The sequence below is a fragment of the Terrapene carolina genome, unplaced genomic scaffold, assembly GCF_002925995.2.
Source record: "Terrapene carolina triunguis isolate 2854851 unplaced genomic scaffold, T_m_triunguis-2.0 Scaffold120, whole genome shotgun sequence".
NCBI lineage: Eukaryota > Metazoa > Chordata > Testudines > Emydidae > Terrapene > Terrapene triunguis.
In genome coordinates, this window is record NW_020664471.1 from 8,694,980 (window position 1) to 8,721,652 (window position 26,673).

General features: G+C 36.9%; 1 protein-coding gene across 1 annotated transcript in view; it reads right to left on the reverse strand.

Annotated features, from left to right (window-relative positions):
- Window positions 1-916: 916 nt before the first annotated feature.
- The window catches only part of SRBD1 (S1 RNA binding domain 1), a 235,303-nt gene continuing 209,546 nt past the window's right edge, over window positions 917-26,673 (reverse strand). Inside the window, exons 21-23 of the mRNA XM_024210689.3 lie at window positions 24,545-24,721; window positions 7,524-7,708; window positions 917-1,640 (exon numbers count right to left, since the gene is read on the reverse strand). Coding sequence (XP_024066457.2) covers window positions 1,351-1,640; window positions 7,524-7,708; window positions 24,545-24,721 — 652 coding nt within the window. The 3' untranslated portion in view covers window positions 917-1,350. The remainder of the gene's footprint in view (window positions 1,641-7,523; window positions 7,709-24,544; window positions 24,722-26,673) is intronic.

A 26,673-nucleotide genomic window follows, 5' to 3' on the forward strand; every position in this document is an offset into this window, starting at 1 on the left:
CTTCAGCCAGAAAATCAAAATGGGACAGGGAAGAGAGTACAGATTAAATGAATGGCTCATTGATTACCCTCCTGCATCATGGTCCCAATCTCTAACCTCATTAAGATCAGCTGATATCAGACAACCGGAGACTTTATCATTGTCATTTAGTTTTCTGTCATTTCTTCTGAGTAGACATTTCAAGGAACAATGTACCAAGGACTGTGGTGGATTCTCCATCACTGGCAATTTTAAAATCAAGATTGGATGTTTTTCTGAAAGATCTGCGCTAGGAATTATTTTGGGGAAGGTCTATGGCCTGTGTTATATAGGAGATCACAATGGTCCCTTCTGGCCTTAGAATCTATGACTGACCTGATCCTACCAGGTTCTGAACACCTCTATGAAGTACTGAGCACTCTCTATTCCCATAGCTTCTGCTGAAAATATTATCTGAAGCTTCCGCTAGTGAAAAAACAATTACAATTAAGTGACATGATGTTCTGACAAGCGCATCCTCACAATTATCTTCCTAGAGTGGAATGTTGTTGGTGCACAAACAGTGGTTGTTGGGATGGGACAGGACTGCCCTGGGATTGTGCAGATAGTTTATGTAATCAGTACACTGAAAAAAATAGGCCAGAAAGATTTTTATTATGTACAGGTACAGAAAAAATGCTTTTGCAACTTTTTGAGCAAATTAGCGGTACCTCACTGTGTTAATTAATATGATAATTGCCCGAGCAATAAAAAAAAAAAAAAAAAAAAAAAAAACTTTACACGGTAGCTCAAATAAAAACAGCAAATTTCTGATTCAATACTACTATTACCATTATATCCAGATTTTAGCATTATGTGTTGCTGTTCTTCCTTGGTCTAAGCAGAGGCCATTTTTAAGCTTCTATTTTAGCTTCTACCAAAGTCCACTTTTAAGCCCTCCTTAAGAAAACAGCATGGAAACAGACCAATCAAGTGGTGTTTTTCAGTATGAAAGAACATGGCTGAGTCTGCTGAAACAGCACAGACCAAATGTGGATTGAGAGAGCAAATCTTGCACAGAAGAAAACAGGTAAGAGATATGTCTGGCAGCGCATTGAGATATCACTTATTCTGCAAAAAGAAGGTGTGTGCCCTAATAAGAGGGTGAAAGCCACTTCAGGGCTGGTGTTAAAGTGACTGTTAAGGGGAGGGGGCTTAGAGAGTTCTGGAAAAGCTTCTGGAATTAAAAAGTGAAACTGAAGATTTCAAAAGTTGGATTAATTCCTTCATTTCTAGTATACTCAGTAAATGCTTGAACTGCAACCTTTAGAATCTTGGTGACAACATTTAACCTTTAAAAAAGAAATAAAAGTCTTATCAGTGGTGAAAAACTCATAAAACACGAAGAAGGTCCAACGTTATCCTTGATCGAGGGATATCAATATTGAGTACTTTAACTTCCACTCTTTCTCCAGGGCCCAATCCGAGACTTCTTCTCTTCTTGGCTTTAGAAAGTTTTGTTTCTGTTATGTTCCTAATTGGAATCAATCCTGACTTACCAACACCAATATCAACAAAAACTCCAAAGAGAGTAGCATTCTCTACTTTTCCAGTCAGAACAGTGCCAATGCTCAAGTCTTCAAGACAAACTATGCTTCTCTTGAAATCAGGTTTATCAAAATCTGTCATAAAAAACAAGAGATGAAAATCAAGTTTCTGAAATAAGATATTGGAAAGACAACAGTACAATTAAACTTGTGCTGTGGATCACCTATAATAGGCAGCCTTCTACTTTTGGAAACTAACTGAAAGTAGCTCCAGGATTTCCAATACATTTTCATTTAAGCATTACCTCTACCAGGCAATGGATTTTCTTCTATTTTGCTAGCCCCTTGGCTGGTCACTTAAAACAGTTTATACTATATGGAGAACCAGGTATAGTGAAACCTATGGCAAGAACCTAAGAGACCAACAAAAATTGGTTGCCTGATAGGGTTTATAACTAATGGCTACACAGTATATTGAAAGCCCTGTAAGCATTTGCTTGGGAGAAGGGTTTTCTCTTACAGGTGGTTCTTAGCACAGATTTATAATCATATACATGGTTATATTTTAGTGCACATAATTGTACATAGTAAAGTGAATATTCAATTGAGGTAGTCTGGTGATATCACTAAGCAAAAGGAAAGTCACTCAAATGGCTTATTCATACCACCATGCCTCACAGATGGCTCTATATGCTCTCTACTCATTTATACCAGTTTGACACCAGTGTAAATCCACTAACTTCAAGGAAGTCACTCCTCATTTACACTGATGAGAGTGGAGAAGCAGACAAATATACTTTTAAATGCACAATGTTGGTATATTCAAGCCTGTACAGTACAGTATGTGGGAATGGACAGGACTTTTCCCCCCTCCTATTACTCACTTTTTTGTTGATCCTTCACCAAAACCTCTTTCCTTTTGTGCCACCTTGATACCTGCCCTTCCGCCCTCCCCTACAGCTGTCTTTCCTCTTCCTGATGCACTAAGCTTGATAGTTTAGCAGAAGTAATATACTCAATTTACCAGAGAGATTCTAAATTTCACAAAAGTTAGACTGTGATTTTAATTCTCCCCTCCTCCTTTTGTCTTTAAAAAAATAAAACACAAGTTAAAGGCCTAAAGCCAAAGCTCACTGAATGGGAGTCTGTGCGACTGCAGTGCACTTTGGATAAGACCCTAAAATATTACCCAGATTGGCGGTGGCATCAGTAGACCCTGCATGACATTGAAGTTTCCACTGAAGGAATGCACCTAATTACTTGAGTCCAAATCAGTTAATCCTTTTGTAATATTACACCGTGCAGAGGCATTTCAATGCAAAAAGAAACTAAATAGCTGCTCAGGGCCCTGGCAGGGATGAGACTGGGAGAAGCCATGGGAACCATTTAATGTTTAAAATGCTGCTTTTTGTTCCAGCCTGGCATGACCCAGTGTCTGCAGATTGTCCACAGTTACCTGACCAGCCATTTAACTGCTGCTCTAAATTAGTTCCTTTGTGCAAAACTCTTGAGATTTACTCCCTGGGGAGTACCTTGGTTACTAGAACATTTAAAAATATATATTTTTAAATCATCTTCCTAGTTCCCATCCCCAAATAGTTTTTCCTGTTTCATGTTCTATTAAACTCATTGAGGAGTATTAAGCAGCCAACAATAGAGTATTTCAATTCAAACTGAGGGGAGCACTTTAGAAAACAAAACTACAAGAAACAAGATATAACAAACTAAAGAAAGGGGAAGTTAATAGTAATGAATATAAATCAGAAGCTAGGAATTGTTGAAAATTGATTAAGGAAGCAAAGAGACAAGGAGAAATCTATGGCCAGCAGAGGTAAGGAAAATAAGTTTTTAATGTTTATCAAGAACAAAAGGAATCCTAACAATGTTATTGATAGATTATTAAATGGAAATGGTAGGAGTATCAATAATAATACAGAAAAGAAAGAAGTGATGTAGTCATATCATTTAACACTCTTTCCATTCCAGTAGACTCTCAGGAGGATGTTAAACAGTAGATACTGAAGTGAGACATTTTTAAATCAGCAGGTCCAGATACCTTGCATCCAAGAATTTTAAAAGAGCTGTCTGAGGAGCAATCAGGACGGTAAATGTTGATTTTCAATAATACTTTGAACAATGGGGAAGTTCCAGAAGACTGTAAGAAAGCTAATGTTGTGTTAATATTTGAAAAAGGGTAAATAGGATGATCTGGGTAATTATAGGCCTGTCCAGTCTGACATTGATCCCAGCCAAGATAATGGAGAGACGGATATGGGACTTGATTAATCAAGTATTAAAGGAGGGTGATGAAGTTAATGAATCAACAATGGTTTATGGAAAACAGATCCAGTCAAATTAATGTGATCTTTTCTGATGGGATTACAAGTTTGGTTGATAAAGGTAATAGTGTTGATGTCATATACTTAAACTTCTGTAAGGCGTTTGATTTGGTATTGCATGACATTTTAATTAAAAGAACTAGAAAGATATAAAATTAACATGGCACATATTAAATGGATTGAAAATGGTTAACCGATAGATCTCAAAATGTAACTGTAAACAGGGAATCATCAATTAATGGGTATGTTTCTAGTGGAGTCCCACAGGGATCGGTTGTTGGCCCTATTTTATTAATGACCTGGAAGAAAACAAAATCTTCACAGATAAAGTTTGCTGATGACACAAAAATTGGGAGAATGGTGAATAGTGAAGAGGATAGCTCACTGACAGAGAAATCTGGATTGCTTGGTAAACTGGCACTAGCAATCCAGCTTTTTAATATGGCTAACTGTAAATATATACATCTAGGAATATAGGCCATACTTACAAGACAGGGAACTCTATCCTGGGACTCTGAAAAAAATTTGGGGATCATAATGGATAATCAACTGAACATGAACTCCTAGTCTGATGCTGTGGCCAAAAGGACTAATGCAATCCTTCAACGCATAATAAGGGGAATCTCGAGTAGGTGCAGAGAGCTTATTTTACCTCTGCAATTGCCAATGGTGTGACCATTTCTGGGATATTGTGTCCAGTTCTGGCACCCACAACTCAAAAAGGATGTTGATAAATTGGAGTGGATTCAGAGAAGAGCAATGAGAATGATGAAAGGATTAGAAAACATGTCAGATAGTGAAAGACTCAAGGAGCTCAATCTATTTAGCTTAACAAAGAGAGGGTTAAGGGGTGACTTGATCACTGTCTATAAGTACCTATGTGGGGAGCAAAATTAAACAGTAGCAAGCCACCAGGACCAGGTGGTATCATCCAAGAGTCCTGAAGGAACTCAAATATGAAATTCCAGAACAATTTAACCTATCGTTTAAATTAGCCTCTGTACCAGATGACTGTCAGATAGCTAATGTAAGGCTGATTTTTAGAAAAGGCTCCAGAGGCGATCCTGGCAATTATAGACCACTAAGCCTAACTTCAGTACCAGGCAAAATGGTTGAAAATGTAGAATAGAATTATCAGATACATAGATGTATGCAATATTTTGGGAAAGAGTGAACATGGCTTTTGTAAAGGAAAATCATGCCTCACTAATCTAGTAGAATTTTTTGAGGAAGTCAACAAACATGTGGACAAGGGTGATCCAGTGGAAATAGTGTGCTTGGACTATCCAAAAGCCTTTTACAAGCTCCCTCACCAAAGGCTCTTAAGCAAAGTAAGTTGTCATGGGATAAAAGGGAAGGTCCTCTCATGGATCAGTAACTGGTTAAAAGATAGTAAACAAGGGTAGGAATAAATGGTCAGTTTTCACAATGGAGAGAGGTAAAGAGTGGATTTCCCCAAGGATCTGTACTGGGACCAGTGCTGTTCAACATATTCATAAATAATCTGGAACAAGGGGTAAACAGTGAGAAGGCAAAGTTTGCAAATGATACAAAACTACTCAAAATAATTAAGTCCAAAGCTGACTGCAAAGAGTTACAAAAGGATCTCATAAAACTGGGTGACTGTGCAACAAAACAGCAGATTAAATTCAAGGTTAAAAATTGAAAGTAATGCACATTGGAAAACATAATCCCAAATATATATACAAAATGTTGAGGTCTAAATTAGCTTTTACCACTCAACAAAGAGATCTTGGATTCATCATGAACAGTTCTCTGAAAACATCTGCTCAATATGCAGTGACAGTCAAAAAAGCTAACAGAAGGTTAGGAACCATTAGGAAAGGGATGAGACAAAAAATATCATAATGCTACTATATAAATCCATGTTACTCCCACACCTTGAATACTGTATGCAGTTCTGGTAGTTCCAGTTCAAAAAAGATATGTTAGAATTGGAAAATGTACAGAAAAGGACAACAAAAATTATTAAGGAAATGGAACAGCTTCTGTATGAGAAAAAGTTAAAAAGACAGGGACTATTCAATTTAGAAAAGAGATGATTAAGGGGGGATATGACAGAAGTCTGTAAAATCATGAATGGTGTAGATAAAGTGAATAGGGAAGTGTTATATACCCTTCACATAACACAAGAACCAAGGATCACTGAATGAAATCAATAGGTAGCAGGTTTAAAAACAAAGGAAGTACTTTTTCACACAACGCACAGTTAACCTGTGGAATTCATTGCCATGGGATGCTGTGAAACTCAAAAGAATAACAGGGTTAAAAAAATTTAGATAAGTTCACGAAGGATATGTCCATCAATGGCTATTAGTCAAGATGGTCAGGAACACAAACACATGCTCCCCATGTGTCCTTAAACAGCTAACTGCCAGAAGCTGGGAGTGTACAACAGGGGATGGATCATTTGATAAATTGCCCTGTTCTGCTCATTCCCTCTGACGCATCTGGTACTGCTATTGTCAGAAGACAGGATACTAGGCTTGACGGACCACCTGTGTGACCCAGTATGGCCATTCTTATCTTCTTAAGGCATACATTTTTAACAATGGGTTAGTTCAATTCAAAAAATTTTAATAATGAGTTAGTTCAATTCAAAACAAACAAAATTCCTATCTATATTAAGAAAACCATTTCTGAGCACGATTGCTACTAGCACAGTTTCCAGGCACAGGCCTTGTCTACTACAGATTGTTCCAAAAATCTTCCACTATTATACTACCATTCGTGCATTAAAATCTGAATGTTTGCATTAAGAACTGTCATTTATTTTGGTGTTGAGTAACACAATGTATTTTTACGTTTATGGCTAGATATTCCATTTCACTGAAAATTAGACATTAGAGGTCCAGAATTAAATTACTACAAGATAGGAAATGGGTTTCCAGGATCATTAGTGGGCTGCATTTATAAATAACTATAATGAAACCATGAAGCAAAACAATGAATGCTGAGAGAGTGGAAATATATTTTTCTCTTTTAGCATCAGTCTACTATTTATTATTACACGCCTGTATTTTTGTTGCCTACCTTTATCTCTTGCAGTTGTGAGAGGACAGAGCGTATCCACTGTAAGGTTCATTGAACAATTGCACCTCCTGATATATCCGCCTCCACTCCTACGTCTTCCTCACTCTCCCCCACCCTAAACTGTTTTGCACTGCTGTGAAGATCTAACCAGTGTGGGTCATGAGCCATGTACTCCAATTAAACTTTTTTCCGAGGAGTGTGTGACCCAAACTTCTAATAAATCAGAATTTTATATTACTATTCCATAGATCTTTATTACTAGTGTTTTTAGTCGTCTCATGATTCTCCCACAATAGCCAACAGTAGATTTAATCAGTATAATTACAACTGTCTTATCTGTTAAAAGCCATGCAGCCCACCTTCCTATGGCTCAAAAGGTCATGATTTAAGACAGGATTCACACTCCTTAATTACCGAGCCAGCAAATACTATCTGACTGACTGCATGCTGTAGTACATTCTTCTCTGTTCAACAGGATGAAGGGAGGGAGTCAGTTGACCTACACTTCCACTAAATCTACTGCTAGCTTAGAAGAAAACTTGCAGTTTAAAAATGAAACCCAGAACATTCTAAATTCCAGACTACAACAAAACTACCTTTATAAAGCAAAGCATTCAGTTTTTACCTGTTCGGATGTCAAAGCCTTCAGGTTGAGTCAGACCATCAACGATTATTTGCAGTGTATGTACTGTTGTATTTAGTGTTTTTGCTGTTCCTTCTATTCCTTCCTTTTGAATTGCAGCATTTACTTTTTGTTGCATATCAGGTTTTCCTATATCATTTGGGTTTCCTCCAATGAAAGTTAAAAACCTTGAGAATTAAAACAAAAAAGACAATAACCTGTAAGATCATTAGAGATATTTATATAGTCATCAGTGAGGATTGAAATCTTGCCAAGTTTAAAGTTCAAACTATTTTTGAACTTTTACATGCACAAAAACATCTTGTTTTAAAAAGTAACATTAAGAAAAGCTTATTTCTTTCATCTTAGCATAACTCAAACATTCTGCACTTCTCAATTCACTTTCAGGCTGAGGCCAAGCATGTAAAGTTTGAGTCTAAAATAACTTTTTCTGAAGGATATGAATAATTGAATACAAGGTTCAGAATACAATCCACTTCTCAGGCTTAACTTTAGACTTGCTATCCATGAACCCTATTATTTCCAAAATGATTTCCTAGATTCAAGATGATTCATTTTATCCCCAAATTAATTAAATAGTTACAGAAAAAATGCAATTTACCATGAACACTCCTTCAAAAAGTGAAAATTTCATCATTTTGTAATTCTTTTAATGTGACTTTTAATTAATTCAATTAAAACGAAAATACAGTGAAGATAAGATAATATTTGCAAATCTTACAGAAGTACAAAGAATCTTTTCTGGTTCTGAATTTTATAATTTAAAGAAGAGGATGAAAAAGCTTTACAAAATAATCTGTTGTCTATGAGCTACATATAAAAGTTGGCCAATTATAATTAAGTGTTCAGATACTAACAGAATAAAGTCACACAAGGGTCACTATTTGACTGATGTATTTCTTAGTCCACCAAATCAAGAAACTGCATATGTTGGCTTAATTATCTAAAACTGAAAGTAAATATATTATATTCAATAATAAAGATACAAACACCCTGACCATAGTTCTTGGGTTTTGAATACACAATGCACAAGAGCATAGTTAGTTTATACGCATAGATATTGAAGGGAATTAGCTGATGAATATGCTCACAAACAAAGCATACATTTTTATGCTGTGTCTTACATAACATTTATTTTAGCAGTGACAATGGCTAAATATCCTAATATCAATAACAGGATGAGAAATTCAAAATGAGCGGTCTTTAAATACTTTTTCTATTATGAAAAATAATGGAATATTATGTTTATAAAATGAAGCAATCAGTCCTTTTCTTAAAACTATTCACCACAGATGTTTCTTAATTGCCTAGTCTTGGTGTTCAGTAAATAGACTTTTTTCACCAAATAGAACTCTACTAGTTCAGGATTCACATGGGGTTTGATTATGCCTGTCTTTTATGAAGGTGCACACTAGGGCAATAGGAAGGAACATGAAGACTTCCTCTTCCCTGGCATGTTCTTCATAGCAGTCAGGCACAACTGCAGTCCTTGCGCTCAAGGAATCACAGGGGTCTGCTCCCTCCACTCTCCACCCCAGGGTTCATGGCCCTATCCCACACCTCTGCACCAGCCTATCGGACAGAACCTGCACATAGGATGGAGGAAGAATCGGAATATGCTGCACTCCACAAAGTGGTGTAGTAACAGGCACATCCCCTGCACAACAGGGAGCTATAGGAGGCATTCCACCTCCCCACCCGCAAGATAATGCAACTGGTGATGGTGTGGGTTGTCTGGACTGGTGGGGAAAAGAAAGGTAGTGGCTCTTTTAATGGTTCCATTCCCCTTGGGAGTTGGATGGGAAGGCATCACTTGAGCTGGTGGGGAGGCCGGTAGGGCTCAAGTAAGCCACTGGCCCTGAACACCTGTGGGAAAGTATATAAACTCAGTCTCCCCTTGCACCCAGATGAGCACCACATATCCCTGGGGTTTCTGGTCTGCTGCTGACATACTGCAAGTCACCTTTTTTGGGACTGGAAAGGAATTTTTCCCTCACTGCCAGATTGACCAGGGCTGGATGGTTGGGGTGTTTTTTGTTTTTTTTTATGGCCTTACACACAGCAGCTCAGGGACCCTGGGGTAAGTCAGGAAGTAAGGTTTTAGTTGTCACAATTTAGCAGGTGTCCAGTGCAGGAGTTATTCCATAGGGGGTCTGGTTCCCTCGTAACTGGAACTGGAAGTGAAGTTAGGGAAAGGCATACCCTAAAGAAGCTGGGAACAGGTTTGGGCTCCTAACATCTGTCACAGTGAGGAGACAATGGTCTTTCCCCAGCCCCATAACAAGGTGCGGGCGCTGGGGACCAGCTGTGGAGGGTCGGGGGGACTGATGGCAGTCCTACAATAGGTAGAAAAGATTAAGGATGGAATCATGATCAGCACTGTATGAATTATTGCCATATAGTTCCCAGATGAATTAAGTTAATAAAGTTGTGGCCTAATTAAACCACATCCCTTGCATCTTGTCTTTCTTCTCGCATGTCTGGGACAATGCATTCTGGCACTCCCCTGCAGCTGTAACCTCCACTCTGCTCCCAATGCAGGGGCTGTGCCTTAAAGGCACAATTGAGATAAGTATTTTGTTCAGCATGAAGTATTATTTTTCTTCTACCTGAGGGGGTCTACTTGACAATATAATGGATAGCTCTCCTCTTATGTGGCCTATCTTTGTATCTTTGTCTAGTTTTCTGCCATTAAGATAAGCTAATGTGTGAATCACTGATTTCCTCCCTTGAAACCAAAGACATTGCACTTCTGATGATGCAACTGAATGTGCCCTCTGCTATTAGTGCATGCTTTTGTGTTCATGGTATAGCTACATCATTTTCAGAGGGGGGTTGAAGAGATAAATATATCTCAATCAAATTACTACACAATGTTGCAAATCTTAAATTGATATTAATCATGGGAATGACTTATTTTCTCTTTCAGAAAATGAAAACAAGGGAATATTAATAAAGGTAAAATGGCCTCACTGAAGTCAGTGGCTAAACTCCCATTGACTTTAATGGGGCCAGGACTTCACCCCAGAACAGGAAATCAAGATTTATGAATTCTATTCCCAATTCTTCTACTGATTTACTATGTGATATGGTCAATTCAGCCAGTGTCTCCCTCTCAGCTGAAATGTGGATAATGTCCCCTACTTCACAGAGGTAGCTTAAGCAAAGGGATACTGTGGGTTTATAAATTATATTCCTAAATGTTTTTTTTCTAGATTCAAGTATAACCTAAGATTATTACATCTGAAAATTATTAGATAAAGTTATTTTCTCTATTTTTCAGGTTATTTTTGCCTTTGATAGCACTTTGAGTATAGTCAATTTCACAGCTTCCCGCCTGTAGTCAGTGTCAATCAGCTTCCCCTGTTCATGTGGCTCTTTCACACAGTAACAAGGGAGAGAAAAGCATAAAACAAACAAAAACAAACAAACAAACAAAAAACAAATTTGAAAATGTGGCTACAAAACCACTAAAACCAAGAATTCAGTGACAGGCACTGGCCCCTGAATCCCCGTTAATTTATTTTAACTCAATCAACAGATTTCAACTTTTGGTGTCACTTTACTATTTCTAAAGCATTTTAACTGGTTGGATAACAACGTAAAGTATCAAAGCAAATGCAATTTTTATCAGCATCATTATTGTTGTTCACATAAGCATACCGGTATTTCTTTAAACCAATTGCAATTGTTATCCAAAAGAAGGGCTGTATCTAAAAGCAGCAGCACTACCAAGATGAAAAAGGACATGTACTATTCTCCTTCTACCTGAAAAGAACATTAATGGGGCTGTATAGACAATACTGAAAATGTGTGTAGGTCTGTGCAGTGTGCTCTGCACAGCACAGCTGAGAGAGAGCTGCTGACTGTTAAGTGCTGAAAGATGGACAATGCCACACCAGAACACCGGTGGCAGGCAACAGCTGCCTGAGCTTTGACTGACATGGCAGATGTAACGTGACAATCCCTACAAACAGCCAGCCTCCTGACTCAACGTTCTAAATAATATATGCTTCACAAAGCAGACCTATAAACAAGTCTGCTGACATTCGTGCACTTGGCTTTATTTTACCAGAAATGGAAATTCAGCTTGAGTACCTTCAAGTAACATTTTTTCACCATTAGAATGTCATAGAAGTGCATTCATATTGTAAATCAATAACAGGGCACATTTCGCTGTTAATAAATGTAACCACATGGAACATTCACAGATGTACAAAAAATTATGTACAGATCTTTCAAATGTGTGGATAATGTAATCAGGATGTAGAGTGTTGTGTGCAGATTTTTGGGAAGAAAAACAGTTTGTAAGAAATAGGACTCTGAGTAAGCCCAGGAGCCTGATCCTTAAATCCTTATTCACACAAGTAATTTTTGGTTTCGGAATCCCATTGAAGATAATGGACTACTTGAATGAATAAGTCTTACTCATATGAGTGGCGATGGTAGGAGTCAGGTCCTAAATTACCAATCATAGTTATCTGAATCATTTAATACTGTTAAGGTCATGAACAGCAATTTGGTTTCAGTTCAGGAAGGTACTGAAGCAGATGCCTAACTTTAAGTATGAGACTTACCACTGACATCAATAGAACTGCTCACGTTCTTAAAGTTAGGCATCTGCTTCAGTACCTTCCTGAACTGGGGGGTCTTTTCAGAGGAACTTGTCTTTGCCTAAATTCCATTCATTAACAGCTCATAATACTGACAGCTATGACAAAACTAGGATCTCTGTAGTATTATAAAAATGCCCAACACCAAAAAATATAAGCATCTTCAATAGAAACAATAAAATTATTATTTTAGAGATTCTCAATCCTTTAGGTCCTGATAAGAAACTAGATGCTAAAATATTTCCATATAAAGATATTACTTAGTGATTATAGTGATTACAGATGTAATTTTTAAAAAGAGACTGTTTAATCTGGTTATATATTTCATATATCATTTTTCACTCAAACATGTGTGCCTTGAGGGCATTTAGAACAAAAATCAATATAAAGCACAAAGCTCTTGCTCAGCAGTAATGCATTATATTGATCATCAATATTTTTAAATGTCATTGCTTAAGAACAAAGTTAAATGCTCTCTTATTTAGAAAACTTTCTTAGGGTTACTGCAAGGTCAGAAAAACTATAGTCAGAAAAGAAAGATTATGATATGGTTAGAAAAAATAAGAATAGACTATGTGACAAGCAACTTCCCTTACTACGGTTTTAGTTACATTAAACACTTAATCTGGATGATACTATCTTTGAAATCATAATTTTAACAAGTTTGACAGTTCCAGTTCTGCAAGAAAGCAAATTATAGACCCCATAATAAACAAAATCTCCCCTCCTCTAAGTATTTTCTTGTGTATGCATATGAGTAAAGTAACAAGTTGTAATTAGTAGTTAAAATATAGTTTAGCAACAGCTATCATCTCTCTCTAAAAACCCTATGTTAAAAAAGTTCCACAAAAATTGACATGTGAAAGGTGAGATTCTTCATAACTTTGATCAAGCTTGTAAAGTAGGATATATTGCCCCCCGTCCTCAGATACTGATTGTTTGAGTTAATGATGAATCCTTTTCATATAAAGGAATGTCAACAGAGGTAAAGCTACCAGAATCTTATTTTTTTTTTTTAAAATCAAAACTGCAGGAGGTTAGCACATACTATTCATGAATTTCTACAGCAAGTTTTCATTTCTACAGCAGCCTTTGGGATGTTACAGAACATGCAGAAAATGGTCATGGCTAAGTCACTGATGTTTTTATTTAATACATAATTTCATCCATCTTACTCAGATAAAGTAAAAATGTAGCATAGATGTAACAAATAAGCACATCATGTTCTCTTAACATACACATCTGCATAAAATTATAACACAGACCTTGCAGTGCTTAAAGAAAATGCAAATTTCTGAACAGAATGCAAAGATCGTTAGAAAAAGCAACAATTATTTCCAACAGAGAGTTGCAGTGCATTTAAAAACTATTTTTAAACAAGAAGAAGCTTCTTTGTGATATACAGTAGTTCTTAAAGTAGTTTTAGTCACAGTCATTCTGTTTTATGTAATCACTTCCAGCAACATGACTTAAGAGCTAAGAGTACTGGGTTCATTACATGAAAACAACATGATATGCCATTAAATCTTGTCATAGTGCATACATGAATTAATGGTGATGCAACACTATTACTTCTAAAACATAACTTTGTATTAGCATGTGCATAGTTAGATAGAATGCATATATTTGCCAGTACCAAATTAAAGTTAAACTATATGGACCAAATGAGTTATAAATATCTAATAATAGTTTCAAGTAAAAAAAAAACATTATTAATTTATAAAGCAAATTAAAGATTTTTGTAGTGTTGCTACAAAGGAACATAACAATATAAATCCTTAATATTTCAACTACTGTCTTGGATTATATAAACGTTATGAACTATTTGTGAACTACTCTAAACTAACTGGTTGCCGAGTCCAAAATTAATTTCCAAATATATATGAAAATATATATGAAAATATATAAATGGGTTAGACAAACACTCTGGTATGACTATTTAACAGGTCTTGATATTTATATCTATATATTTATTAGGGCTGTGAAGCGATTAAAGCAATTAATCGCACCGTTAAACAATAATAGAATACCATTTATTTAAATATTTTTTGAAAATGTATAAAACATCCAATATATTGATTTCAATGACAACACATAATATAAAGCCCGCTTCATATTTTTTTCTGATTACAAGTATTTGCACTGTAAAAAAACCAAAAGAAATAGTATTTTTCAATTCATCTAATACAAGTACTACAGTGCAATCTCCTTATCATGAAAATTGAACTTACAAATGTAGAATTATGTACAAAAAATAACTGCATTCTAAAATAAAACAATGTAAAACTTTAGAGCCAGCAAGTCCAGTCTGTCCTACTTCTTGAAATATATGAAATATATGGCAGAATGCAGGTAAAACAGAGCAGGGGACATACAGTAACTCCTCACTTAATGTTGTAGTTATGTTTCTGAAAAATGCGACTTTAAGCGAAATGATGTTAAGTGAATCCAATTTCCCCATAAGAATTAATGTAAATGAGGGGGTTAGGTTCTAGGGAATTTTTTTCACCAGACAAAAGACTATATTATATGTATATACACACACACACAGTATAAGTTTTAAATAACAATTTAATACTGGCACACAGTGATGATGATTGTGAAGCTTGGTTGAGGTGGAGGAGTCAGAGGGTGGGATATTTTCCAGGGAATGCCTTACTGCTAAATGATGAACTAGCAATTGGCTGAGCCCTCAAGGGTTAACTCTCACACTCTACAAGGCAGCAGGAATGGAGGGAGGGGAGAGAGCATCGCAGACAGAGACACACACCTTGTGTGTGTGAGAGAGAGATGCGCATTTCCCCTTTAAGTACACTGCCTTGTTAATTCGATCAGCTTGCTAAGACCACAGCTGCTGCCAGCAAGCTCCCTCTGTCCTGAGCCCTGTCGTGTGTCCCCCCTGCTCTATAGAAGATGGGGTACGCGGGGTGCAGGAGCGGGGGGAGGGGGACACCCTGACATTAGCCCCCCTCTTCCTCTCCTCCCCCCCGCACAGCAAGCAGGAGGCTCTGGGGAGCAGCTCCAAGGCAGACGGCAGGAGCAGCACATGGCAGTGGGGGGAGGGACAGCTGCAATTGCTAGCCTGCTGGGCAGCTGCTGCACAGGGAACTTAGGGGAGTGGGGAGCTGATAGGGGGCTGCCGGTCCACCCTGGTTCCAAGCCCTCACCAGCTAGCTGCAACGGGCTGCTCTTCCTGCAAGGAATGGACAAAGCAGGCGGCTGCCAAACGACGTTAGAAGCATATTCCCTAATTGATCAGCAACATAACAACGAAACAACGTTAACCGGGACGACTTTAAGTGAGGAGTTACTGTACAATTCTCCCCCAAGGAGTTCAGTCACAAATTTAATTAACACATTATTTTTTTAACGAGCGTTATCAACATGGAAGCATGTCCTCTGGAATGGTGGCCAAAGCATGAAGGGGCATACAAATGTTTAACATATCTGGCACATAAATGTCTGCTACAAAAGTGCCATGCAAATGCCTGTTCTCACTTTCTGGTGACATTGTAAATAATAAGAGGGCTGCATTATCTCCTGTAAATATAAACAAACGTGTTTGTGTTAGCGATTGGCTGAAAAAGTAGTAGTACTGAGTGGACTTGTAGGCTCAGAAGTTTTACATTGTTTTGTTTTTGAGTGCAGTTATGTAACCAAAAAAAAATCTACATTTGTAAATTGCACTTTCATGACTGAGATTGCATTACAGTACTTGTATGAGGTGAATTGAAAAATACTATTTCTTTTGTTTATCATTTTTACAGTGCAAATATTTATAATAAAAAATAATATACACTTTGATTTCAATTACAACACAATACAATATATATGAAAATGTAGAAAAACATCTAAAATATTTAATACATGTCTATTGGTATTTTATTGTTTAACGGGGCGATTAAAACTGCGATTAATTGCTATTAATTTTTTTGAGTTAATCACGTGAGTTAACTGCGATTAATCAACAGTCCTAATATTTATATATAGATATGTAGTCCCTAAACATTAAGATAATTTATTATACGTTAAAAATTATGTATCTGAGAAATAACTTTTAACTGAAATAAACAACTACTGGTATAGTTATTATACCGTACCGTAGGTAGTTTGCTAATACACTGTAGTTACATTGTAGTTATGCTTTTTGACCCTATAATTACCGCACTTTCACTAAATAGATATCAAGGATAACTACATGACATAGAGCAATTACCATGTAAATACAGTATTGTTAATACATGTATTTCTAGAATCCAAGTGCATTATGTATGATACTAAATAGATAATAAGTTTCAGTCATGTAGTTGATTAGTGGTTATTAATTATTCAAAAAGCACAATCACAATAACTACTTTAGCTGGAACAAAACTCCAATTTTTTTCCTTCAAAACTTTTAGCTGCTTTTCATCCAACTTATAGAGCTGAATGAAGTTTTTCAAATGTTGACAATTCAATGAAAAATATCACCTTTTTTGACCAGCTTTAGTAATTATATTGCAATTGCAGTGTAATTACAATCACTGTGATAAAATATACCCCAATAATAAGACTTGTAAAGTATATGTATGATGTAAAAATATATATTTTAAATGACATATGTTGAAGGCCAACATTTTCAAAAATAGGGTCTCTATAACCAGGATTATTATTCGGGTTCCTAAATGAGCAACCTGATTTACAGAAGTGCTGAGAATCAAATACAGTGTTTCCCAATATGTTGAATAGGCCTTCTTCAGCAAGTGCTTAAGTACTTTGCTGAATTGGGGCCAATTGTAGCCACTGGATGCTCAGCACTTTTGAAAATCAAGATACTTATTTAGGTGCCTAAATAAGGAAATATTAGTCTTCTATTTTGGAAAATATTGGCTTGAAAGTCTGTACCTTAAGGTTAGCAGCACTTATCATAAAGTGCATACTCTGCGTCATAATCTGCACTTTTAAGTTCCTAAACATAGGAGACTAAGGTTTTCAGGACTATGCACGTTATATTATTGAATCCAAATGAAATCCGGGGGTGGGGTGGTGGGGAACGACTTATTTTTCTCCTTAAACAACTGAGGGCACATTCACTGCACAATTTGGAAAGTCACAAAATGTTAGACAAAGATGCTTTCTAGTTTAATTTGAAAAACCTTATTATTTATTACAGTACCATGCAAAATGTCCTACGCATTGTACAAAGAAATTGTAAGGGGTAGTTCTCTGCACGGGCTATTCCTTTTTGCATGAGAAAAATATTTTACAAAAAATGTATTGTATTAAAAAGTTATCATACGAAATTGTTTATTTTTAAACAAAATAAGCCAGCATTTATTATCCACTACCCCAATCCAAATTATTCAGAGGCACAAGTCCACATTACAGATTCATGACATACAAAATCATCAATTATTAAATAATGTTTTTGAGGTACAGAAGTCCACCAACATTTAAAACCACTAATTTTCTTTTTCTGAAATATTTTATTGCTTTAAAGACCAAGGAGGATTTTGTTGTTGTTTTTTAAAATTTGGTTAAAAAATTGTTTCCAAGTGGAGACTCTGCTTGCCAAGTTTCAGACCAGAACCAATTTTACGGCTGATTTAGAAAACCCAGGAAAAATAGGGGGTTTCATAATGGAAATACTTAGGTAATCTTTACTAATAACAGCACAAACGGTGCTGATATAATTGATTTATGGCATTAAGTCTTCTTAACTCAAAATCGGTACAATTGCTGTAAAAGAATTAGAAAACATTTTAATGATGATTTAATATGCTATACAGATTATCAAAACATTTTTTGTTCATGGTTTCACGCTATCAAAGCCTTGCTTTATGATCCATTCTAATCAAACATCGAAATATGTTCAAATATTCTGAATAAAAAAAAGAAAAGATAAAGAAATGGCCTTTTAGATCTTAAACCAAAGGAATTTCTGCCTAAGCCCGTCCTAGGCAGCATATTTCCCTGAAAAGCTGGGACTGTGTTTTAAGTTTCTGAAAAGTTTATTTATGAACACCAGCTTACAGTGGCACATCCTCCTCCATACAATTAATACACCATGTACCAGGTATCCAGTTTCTGAAGACATATTGTAAAAGAACTGCTAGGAAAATTAAGGAAACATTTAGGAAGTCCTAAAGAAGTTAGAAACAGGTAACTGTCATATGCCTATAATCTGAGACTTTAGAAGGAAAAGGCAACATTTCTTATCATGGTATCCATCTACTGGACTGAGTTGGTTTCTAATCACTAAATGTAAACTTTAAAAAAATAGCATATATGTATCCCATGGAAAATACTCATTGATAAGGATACGATTCAGTCACTGAAGTCACAGATTCCACGAATTTCCGGGACCTCCATGACTTCTTCTGAGCAACTGTCAACCCCGGGGCCGCCAGAACAGCTTATCGGCGGTCAGTCCCAGGGCTGCCGGAGCAGCGGGGAGGTAGCGGGAGGGGGGCGGGGATGTGGCACCGGAACAACTGACCGGCAGCCAGCCCCAGGACTGCTAGAGCAGCAGTGGGGCTGGAGCAGCTGCTAGCTCCGGCAGTGCTCTGTTTGTACCCCCCCTTGGTATTTTTAGTAAAAGTCTGGGATAGGTCGCTGTTTATTGTCCACAACCTGTCCCTGACTTTTACTAAAAGTACCCATTACAGAATCTTAACCCTACTCATTTTTAAAGGACGGCAACCAGCATATGTATATGATGTACACAAACTGCAACATCTGGCATGCAGGTTATATTTCAGCGAGACTGACAATTTAGGAATCTTGTGCCTCTGTTTATAAAAGGGGTTTAAAGATGTGGTTTAGCATTATGCAAGTGGGAATCTTCTTTTGCAAATTATACAATTGTAAGACTTGTGTCTAGTATAAGCTGATGTTACTTAATGTGGTTGGCTACATGCTGAGAGAGATTTCTTTTAAATGTATTTACAAGATTGCTTAAAGATATATGCCTCAACCATATTTTGTGTATCTATAATGCTCTTTGTTATCAACACTCAGGTTTGGATTCAACAATAAACTTAATCATATGCTTAATATTAAGCACATACTTAAGTCTCATTGAAATGAAGTGTCTGAAGTTAAATGCTTTGCTGAATTGGGCCTCAGCTGGGTGTTATTTTAAGATGTGATTATTTATGTTTAGGTCACATCTTTTACATTTGCTGAGGCAAGGGCTAGGGATGACTGTTACAAGAGTAGACTCAACAGTCAATGCCTGTTACGGAGTAGATTCAACAGCTAATGGGCAGTATCTCAGCTTTTATGTAACTGAATTTCACCCCCTAAGGAGCCTGCACTAAGGGCAGGAGATGATGCCCTGGGAGATGGTAACAGAAAATTTTGCTTTCCAGGGAGGGAGGCAGCAGAAGAAAGGTGGATTTCCCTATCTCTACTTTCTGCCAGTGAACATTTGCTTCTGTGCTCTTTCAATTTCCTCCCTGGTTTGCATAGTTCCGATTCCATTAGGGGGATGACACCCCGTTTTCCCAAACAGGGTGAGTACAGGAAGGAGGTAGAAATTCAGTTAATTGGCACAGTGTCCCACCATTTGCCAGTACAGTGAAAAGAACTGTTGGATTCCATTTTATAATGCAATACTCAGAATAAGTATGTTTATCTTACAGAGTGTGAGAAGTCTTGTGACATTGCTGTTTTGTTTACTTCATGGCAGAATTCCCAGAAGCACCCCTGTTACTCTTGCAGGTTGTTCTACCGAACAACAAGATTGACCTCTAGCTGCATATGGGAAAAAAAACCTTACTCACTTCTACTGGGGAAAAATACAGTTGCGGTGAAATGAATTTCAGTTTTATAGACAAATTAAACCACTCATTTTAATCCTCATCCAATGTTCTCAATGGCTCTAGTGCACATTAGGAATTTATCATACAAAACTAAACCTTGAAAATGTTTTTGATCTATAGCAGAGTTCCAAAGTTTTTTGAAACGATCAACATCTTTAAAAACAAAATTAGTTTCCAGGCAATGACTCTGATTGACTTCAGCAGGGCTACTCGTATCAGTAATGCAAGCAGAATTTAGTCCATTATGTTACAGTTGCTTTTTCATGAACATAGATTCAGCAATGAAGAATTATGCCCTCCATGTGATCCAGAGCTCACTCAGTCAACATCAAGGGGCATTGGATCAGGCCCCATATACTTAACCAATGTTGAAGTTTGAAGTATTAGTAGAATTTTATCCTTAAACCATATTTACCCAACAAACCAGAATGAGTCTAGAAAAGCTGTTTCATGAATTCTGCTTAATTACACAGGTTATAAGCTATGTTTAAAGTGCTGTTCTCTTTATAATCCTTCAAAATACAGATAAAGAAAAAAAATTATAAACAATTCTATTTAAACTGTATTAAAGTTGTGACGTAAATTGCCAGAAGGCAGGAAATTCAGTTTACACTCTATCCTAAGGTCATGATGAGTGCCAATTTTAATATTATATTTCCTGTCCTTTGTCAATTTTCTGCAGAACTATAACTTTTCTCTCACGTGTAGCTATCTACAGTCAATAATATTGTTCATCTGAATGAAACCTTTAGGAAGTACCTATTGCATCCAGCTACGTCACATTAGCAAAAGGCACTGCCAACCTTTAGGATAAACTCAAATAAAGGGGAACTGGTATTAAAAGCTGGTTACAATTTACAGATATCGTTATTATTGCATTTTTACCTTCATGTTATGGGTGAGTACTTGTTCACATCTAGTTTACCCAGGAGTTTTTCTATCATTGACTGAAACTAAACGAAATAAATGTCTAATGTAACAACCATGCACTAGTCAGCAAAGTCAAGACTAATGCAATGCCTTCCCTGACTGGAAGTAATCCTAGGAATGGTTTCATTGTTCACTTACTTTAAGTTACCTACTTGGTTAATTCGTTATCTTTCTTGTTCCTCACTTTAGTTAGATTCTCCATTTCGCCACACCTAAGCAACAGAATCAACTGGTGTGCTTCTGTGTAAGCATACCAGATGGCACAATATTTACAACTTTAACATTGGTCTAAATATTTCAGCAGAAATATTTACATTGAGAAACCAAAACGCTCAGTCAGAAGCTCCATGGGCAGAATTATTCAGCCAGAAAATGTCTTTTAATTACTGTATTAGACAGAGACTAAATTATATGAAACATAGCATGGCTGGCAGCTGTACCACGTTACTGTGGTCACTTCAGAACTCAAAAAGCTAAACAGGGTCAGTACATAGATGAAAGACCTCCAAGCAACTTTTAGGTGGTGCATGAAGTGGAGCTGGTGATTCAGTAGGTGGCAGTCTTTCCTCTGAATAACTGCAAAGACAGTACCCTCATATGATGTTAGCAAGCACTAGCCTATGGATCAGATATTAAACTAAGGTTCTTACCACTTCTGTCAATTAAAGACTCCATGACACTTTTTATAAGATGTGCTAACCCTGGGGCCCTGGCCAAATTCTAAATCAGGTAATCCCTCTGGAATTTCAACTGGATATGGTGATTAAGATTCTTATTTACACTAAAATTCCTACATCCCACCTTCCACAGCAAGAACAGTATAAAGGGGCCTTCATTTAAATAAGAATAAAGATCTACTATTCTTTATTTTCTATCTTTCTTTGGACTATGGTGTTGCTGCATACTATTATATAACTGTTGTATTCCACACAAAAAATGGCTGTACTTCTGTTTCCTGAAGTGTTCCTTCTATATGCCTCTCAAATTTAAACAGGTGATGTGGTCTTAATTATATCATTAACACGAGAACCAGAAAGTGAAATTGACTATAGGAAAAAGTGAAACTAAGTAGTCTCTGTTCAGTTTTCAAGCTGAATGAAATATAAAACCAAAACAAACAGCATGAATGCAGACAGGTAATTAGAGTTTAAAAATTATTTCAGTTTTAAATGTACACTATTACTTTCAACAATTCTTATGTTTAAATCTAACAATGTCTCTTTAATGTTTTGAGATGTTCTGATTTGCCAAGTGAAATGGGGTCTAACACTCAACTCAGGGACATTTCTCAGTGTTTCTCTGTAACATGATAACTTTTGGACATTACAGCTGATTAATTCCAAAATTTCAGGGAATGTTCTACGCATCAATGGCCAGAATCCTATCGATTTTGGTGAAAAATCAGAAAAACTGAAGGGGAGAATGGGGGACTGCAGTATGGGGGGCAAGGGGAAATGGGGGACACAAAGAGTCCCCGGCATAGAGGGAGAATGGGGGACCCTAGTACTGGGGAAGGGGACATAGACGGAGCCCATGGCAGGAGGGAGGGGACGGGGTGGGGATTGCAAGGTGTCCCTGAAATAGAACAGGATGGGAAGGTCATGCACAGGAGGGAAATGAAGTAATCCAAGGAACCCCTAGTGTCTGCAATGCACTCGGCCTACAGAAGCAACAAAGTGTGCGTTGATTGCGACCTTCTAGTAAGATATTATAGAAGTGCCAAGTACTTATTAGAGTATTACAACATTACTTTAAATATGGAATATGATCTTATACAGTCTGTCTAAAATTATCTAACTTTAAATGTTTTTATTTTTTTAATTTAACCATCCTACTTAATAACACAGAAATCACGAACTTGTTGTTCCTCTGGACACAGTGATATCAAATAGTTCACAAGAACCCCAAAACGTCTAACTGCCACTTAAATTAATTCCAGTATAGTTTACGAAAAGTACCTGTTCAATTTCAAAAATAAATAGGCACTACTTAGTTTATAGGAGGAGATAATGTTTTCTCATGAGCAAAGAAGAGTCTAATTTCAACCATAGGGTGATGATAGAGAAGATCACAGCTTAAGTAAGCATTTACCAGCTGCTTTGCCCCCTAACAAGGGAGGCACACATGGTCTCTGAATTACTGTTTTTTGTAACCTACAAGAAAAAACATTTTCCTCTCTCAGCAAAAGGTCCCATGCTAAAACTTCCAAGTATTTGGAATTTAATATAGACATCTTAGCACCTGGTAAGATCAGAATTTAATTTTAAAGGCTAATGATAATGACACATTCACAAACATGTGGATACACATACACAAACATATACACATTTATTTTAATGGACAATCTTTATTGAACAAAGAAAGTCTGTTTTATTTAGAAGGAAATCACTCTTATGCTTATACTAGCCAACAAATTAACACACTGTATTAATTTGCAATTGGTGATTCTTTAGTACCTTAGCATAATTTGAACTGCATTTAAACGGTATTACTTTTAAGAATAAAGAAAACCATGGTTCAATTACCTTCAGGCAAAGACTGTATGGAGACCAGAATTGATAATAAATTCAGTATTAACTAGAAACTTTTTCTGTTTGTTTACTTTGCTAAACACAAGTTACACTTACCTGAAATGAGGGCTTCTGGAATACAGTGTAAACGTCTCTGAAATCAGATTTATTACTAACAAATCACAGATGCATGAAACACTTTGCTGATGGCCCCTCTTTGCTCTCATGATTAGTAAGGTGCTGCAAGTTCCACTGAGATAAACAGATTGCCAAGCAAGGCTGGGCACAATCAGAGACACTGAAGTGCGTTTGCTGGGTATAAAGTGATCCTATCCCGCTGCAGTAACACCCAGATTTGCTGAAAAGAATTTTAACTCCCACAGATTTGCTGAAAAGAATTTTACACCTACTACTATCATCACTTGGTGGCATTGCAGGAGAATTTAAATGTATGGAGAAAAATGGAAGGGAAATAATACTGCACAAAACGTTACGTTACAGAAAATGCAAACACTGCCTTTTTTATTTATTCCCATAACATACAAGATGGGGCTGGGACAGAGCCACAATTTTTCAGATTTACAGAACAATCAAAAGTTTGCTTCTGCACTTGATCAAGCAGAGAACCTGAATGTTATGGTGTATGGCATAATGGAGCTGGCAAATGGACGGAAAGACTTAGTATTGGTGGCAAGGTGATGAGAGTCACACTTGGAAGAAAAAGTGAGAGGGCTAGTGGGAAGAAAATTCGCTTGTATTTTAATAGTTGGAATGTCCAAAGATACAGTATAAGGGCACCCTAAGTTCACTAGTGCAGTCTGTGTGTTCTAGATAAACTTTGGAACACATTTTTCTCACTGAAATAAAATTACAAAAACACACAATATTTAATTGTCTGAAAATAGCCCTTTTTTGAAAAAATGAGAAAACATATGAAAGGACAAACAAAATGGATTCCAGTCCTTCATTCACATGAGAACTTCCCTCTTTTGGGGAAGGGTGAGATTAGTGCACACATACGTTAATGCATATGTATTCTGGGTCCCCAAAAGTTTAACAAATTTCTCCATTATGTAAGAAAAATCACTGCTCACTGTTTAAAAGACTAATTCCATAAACTGCTCAGAAACTCTGCCATTGCTTACCTCTTTGCAATGTCATATGACTCTGGGTGGATACAAGTTTGGTCCAAAGGATTTGGCCGTACTGCAACATTTGCTGCTGGTTTGCTCTTCTTTTTGCCCTGTTTTTTGCTTGTGACTTGAACATCTGCTTTAGCCATAAGTGCATGACCTTCTGCTGCAAGCTTAGTTTGCTGATTGCTGTCAAAATTCAAAAAGAGACATAGTTCTTGGTATATGAACACCCTTCCAAGTGCCCACACACAGAGACAGTGATCAGTTTTTGCAATTCGTTCATTCCATAAAGACTCAGCCCTTAATCGCTCATTTTTTTAAAAATTACAAAATAAGATTGTGTTCTGGCTCCTTCTCATGGGAAGGAGAGGGTAAAAGCATAATATGATACTCAATATAAACTATTCAGAACGTGAACATAGGAGCCTTTGTTAAGAAGCATTAAAATGGCACAGTGGCACATTCACAAGTCCACTTAAAAAGTTATGGGAAGTGTCTCTCTCTGTTGCATCCAACTGCTGAACAATGCAGGGATTATATGGTTACAAGCAATAGAAAATAGCAACGAATGAAACAAACAAAACCACACTGTTAAATTAGAGTAGAGGACTTAGAAATAAGCCTTGGGGCTAAGCTCAAGACAATTGACCCCCAGCTTTGCCACAGACTATGTACCTTTGGGCAAGTCATGTGACACACAGTTTCTATTTCCCTACTTCACAGGGTGCTGTGAGGACTACTTCATTAATATTTGTAAAACTTTTAGATCTGCAGATGGAACACTCTGCAGAAGTGGGAGCATCCATATACTATATACTGAACAGGATATTTTTGTCATCCTTTAGAGCCAGATACTACAGTAATATATTACTGTTTAGAAGTCTATCTCCCAGAGAAATACACCTAGGGTGATATTGTGGGGTGCAGCCCAGGGGATGGGGGTAGGGAGCCTACAGTGGCCTTAAGCCATGTTTGTGCCCTCCCAATCCTAGGCTGCTCCAGGGGTCAGAGCTCCCCTGGTGTAATTTAGACAGCCCTATGGGAGACGTGCTACCCAGAATGTCTGCAGAGCTACATGCTGTAGCCCTGCCAATCACCCATCCTCCCAACCCCGGGCATGGTCCCTATGCTATGGCTTGTAAGGGGGTCCTCGGAGGACAGCATAGAGCTGTCTGTCTCAATTTCTCTGCCAGGAAATTCTTTCTCAGCCAGATTTTGGGCTTCTAGAAACCCTTTATGCTGCTCTGGCCCCATTACCTGGTGTAAAAAGGATGGAGCATGGATGAGGATCCCACCCGTAAAGTCATATTGTGTATTTTATTATTTCTTGCTTAACTATGACACAATGTCTCTTAATTGTAGTTTTCATGTGACCTACCCTAACACTGTCTTAATAAAGTCAATATAACCTTCTCCAAATATTGCATAAACTTTCTTAAACCTTTTTTTAAAGAAGGGAGAATGTGTATATAGAATTTGCACTTACGCACTACTAGTATAATGTTATTCATACATTTCTAACTAGACAAGTGCAAGTAAACACCAAAATGAATGTTTCTATACTCTGATGATGTTTTCAGATAATATTTAGTTAACACATTAATCAATTATGGTGTTTCACAGTGAAATGTATTAATGATGTACCACTGCTAGTGATGTTGTCAGTGAAAGTGCTCATGTCATTCTAAAAGAAAAACAGCAGTAGAAAATAGTAGATAGATACAATATGGCTAAGTTAGTGCTATGTGATAACTTATTTTGTTCTGTTTTGTTAAAACGTTCCAGACTTTTCAATAGTTGATATTTAATCTTGAATGTTGCACTGGTACGAGATTTTTCTATTTCATTCTCCACTTTTTGTTTTGTTTTTAAAGGGGAAAATAATCCAGAACTATGTGAGTACTTGTAAGTTCCTTGACCCTAGGCCTACGCTAAAAAATTCCTGTAACTCTCATCCATGCAGAGCTTATCAGCTCTACAGGGCCTTTACCCACAACAGTACAACAGAGATGTCCTTAATAGAGTCATTTTTGACTAACTTATTAAGTTCCTACAAAAACAACAAGGAGTCTGGTGGCACCTTAAAGACTAACAGATTTATTTGGGCATAAGCTTTCGTGGGTAAAAACCTCACTTCT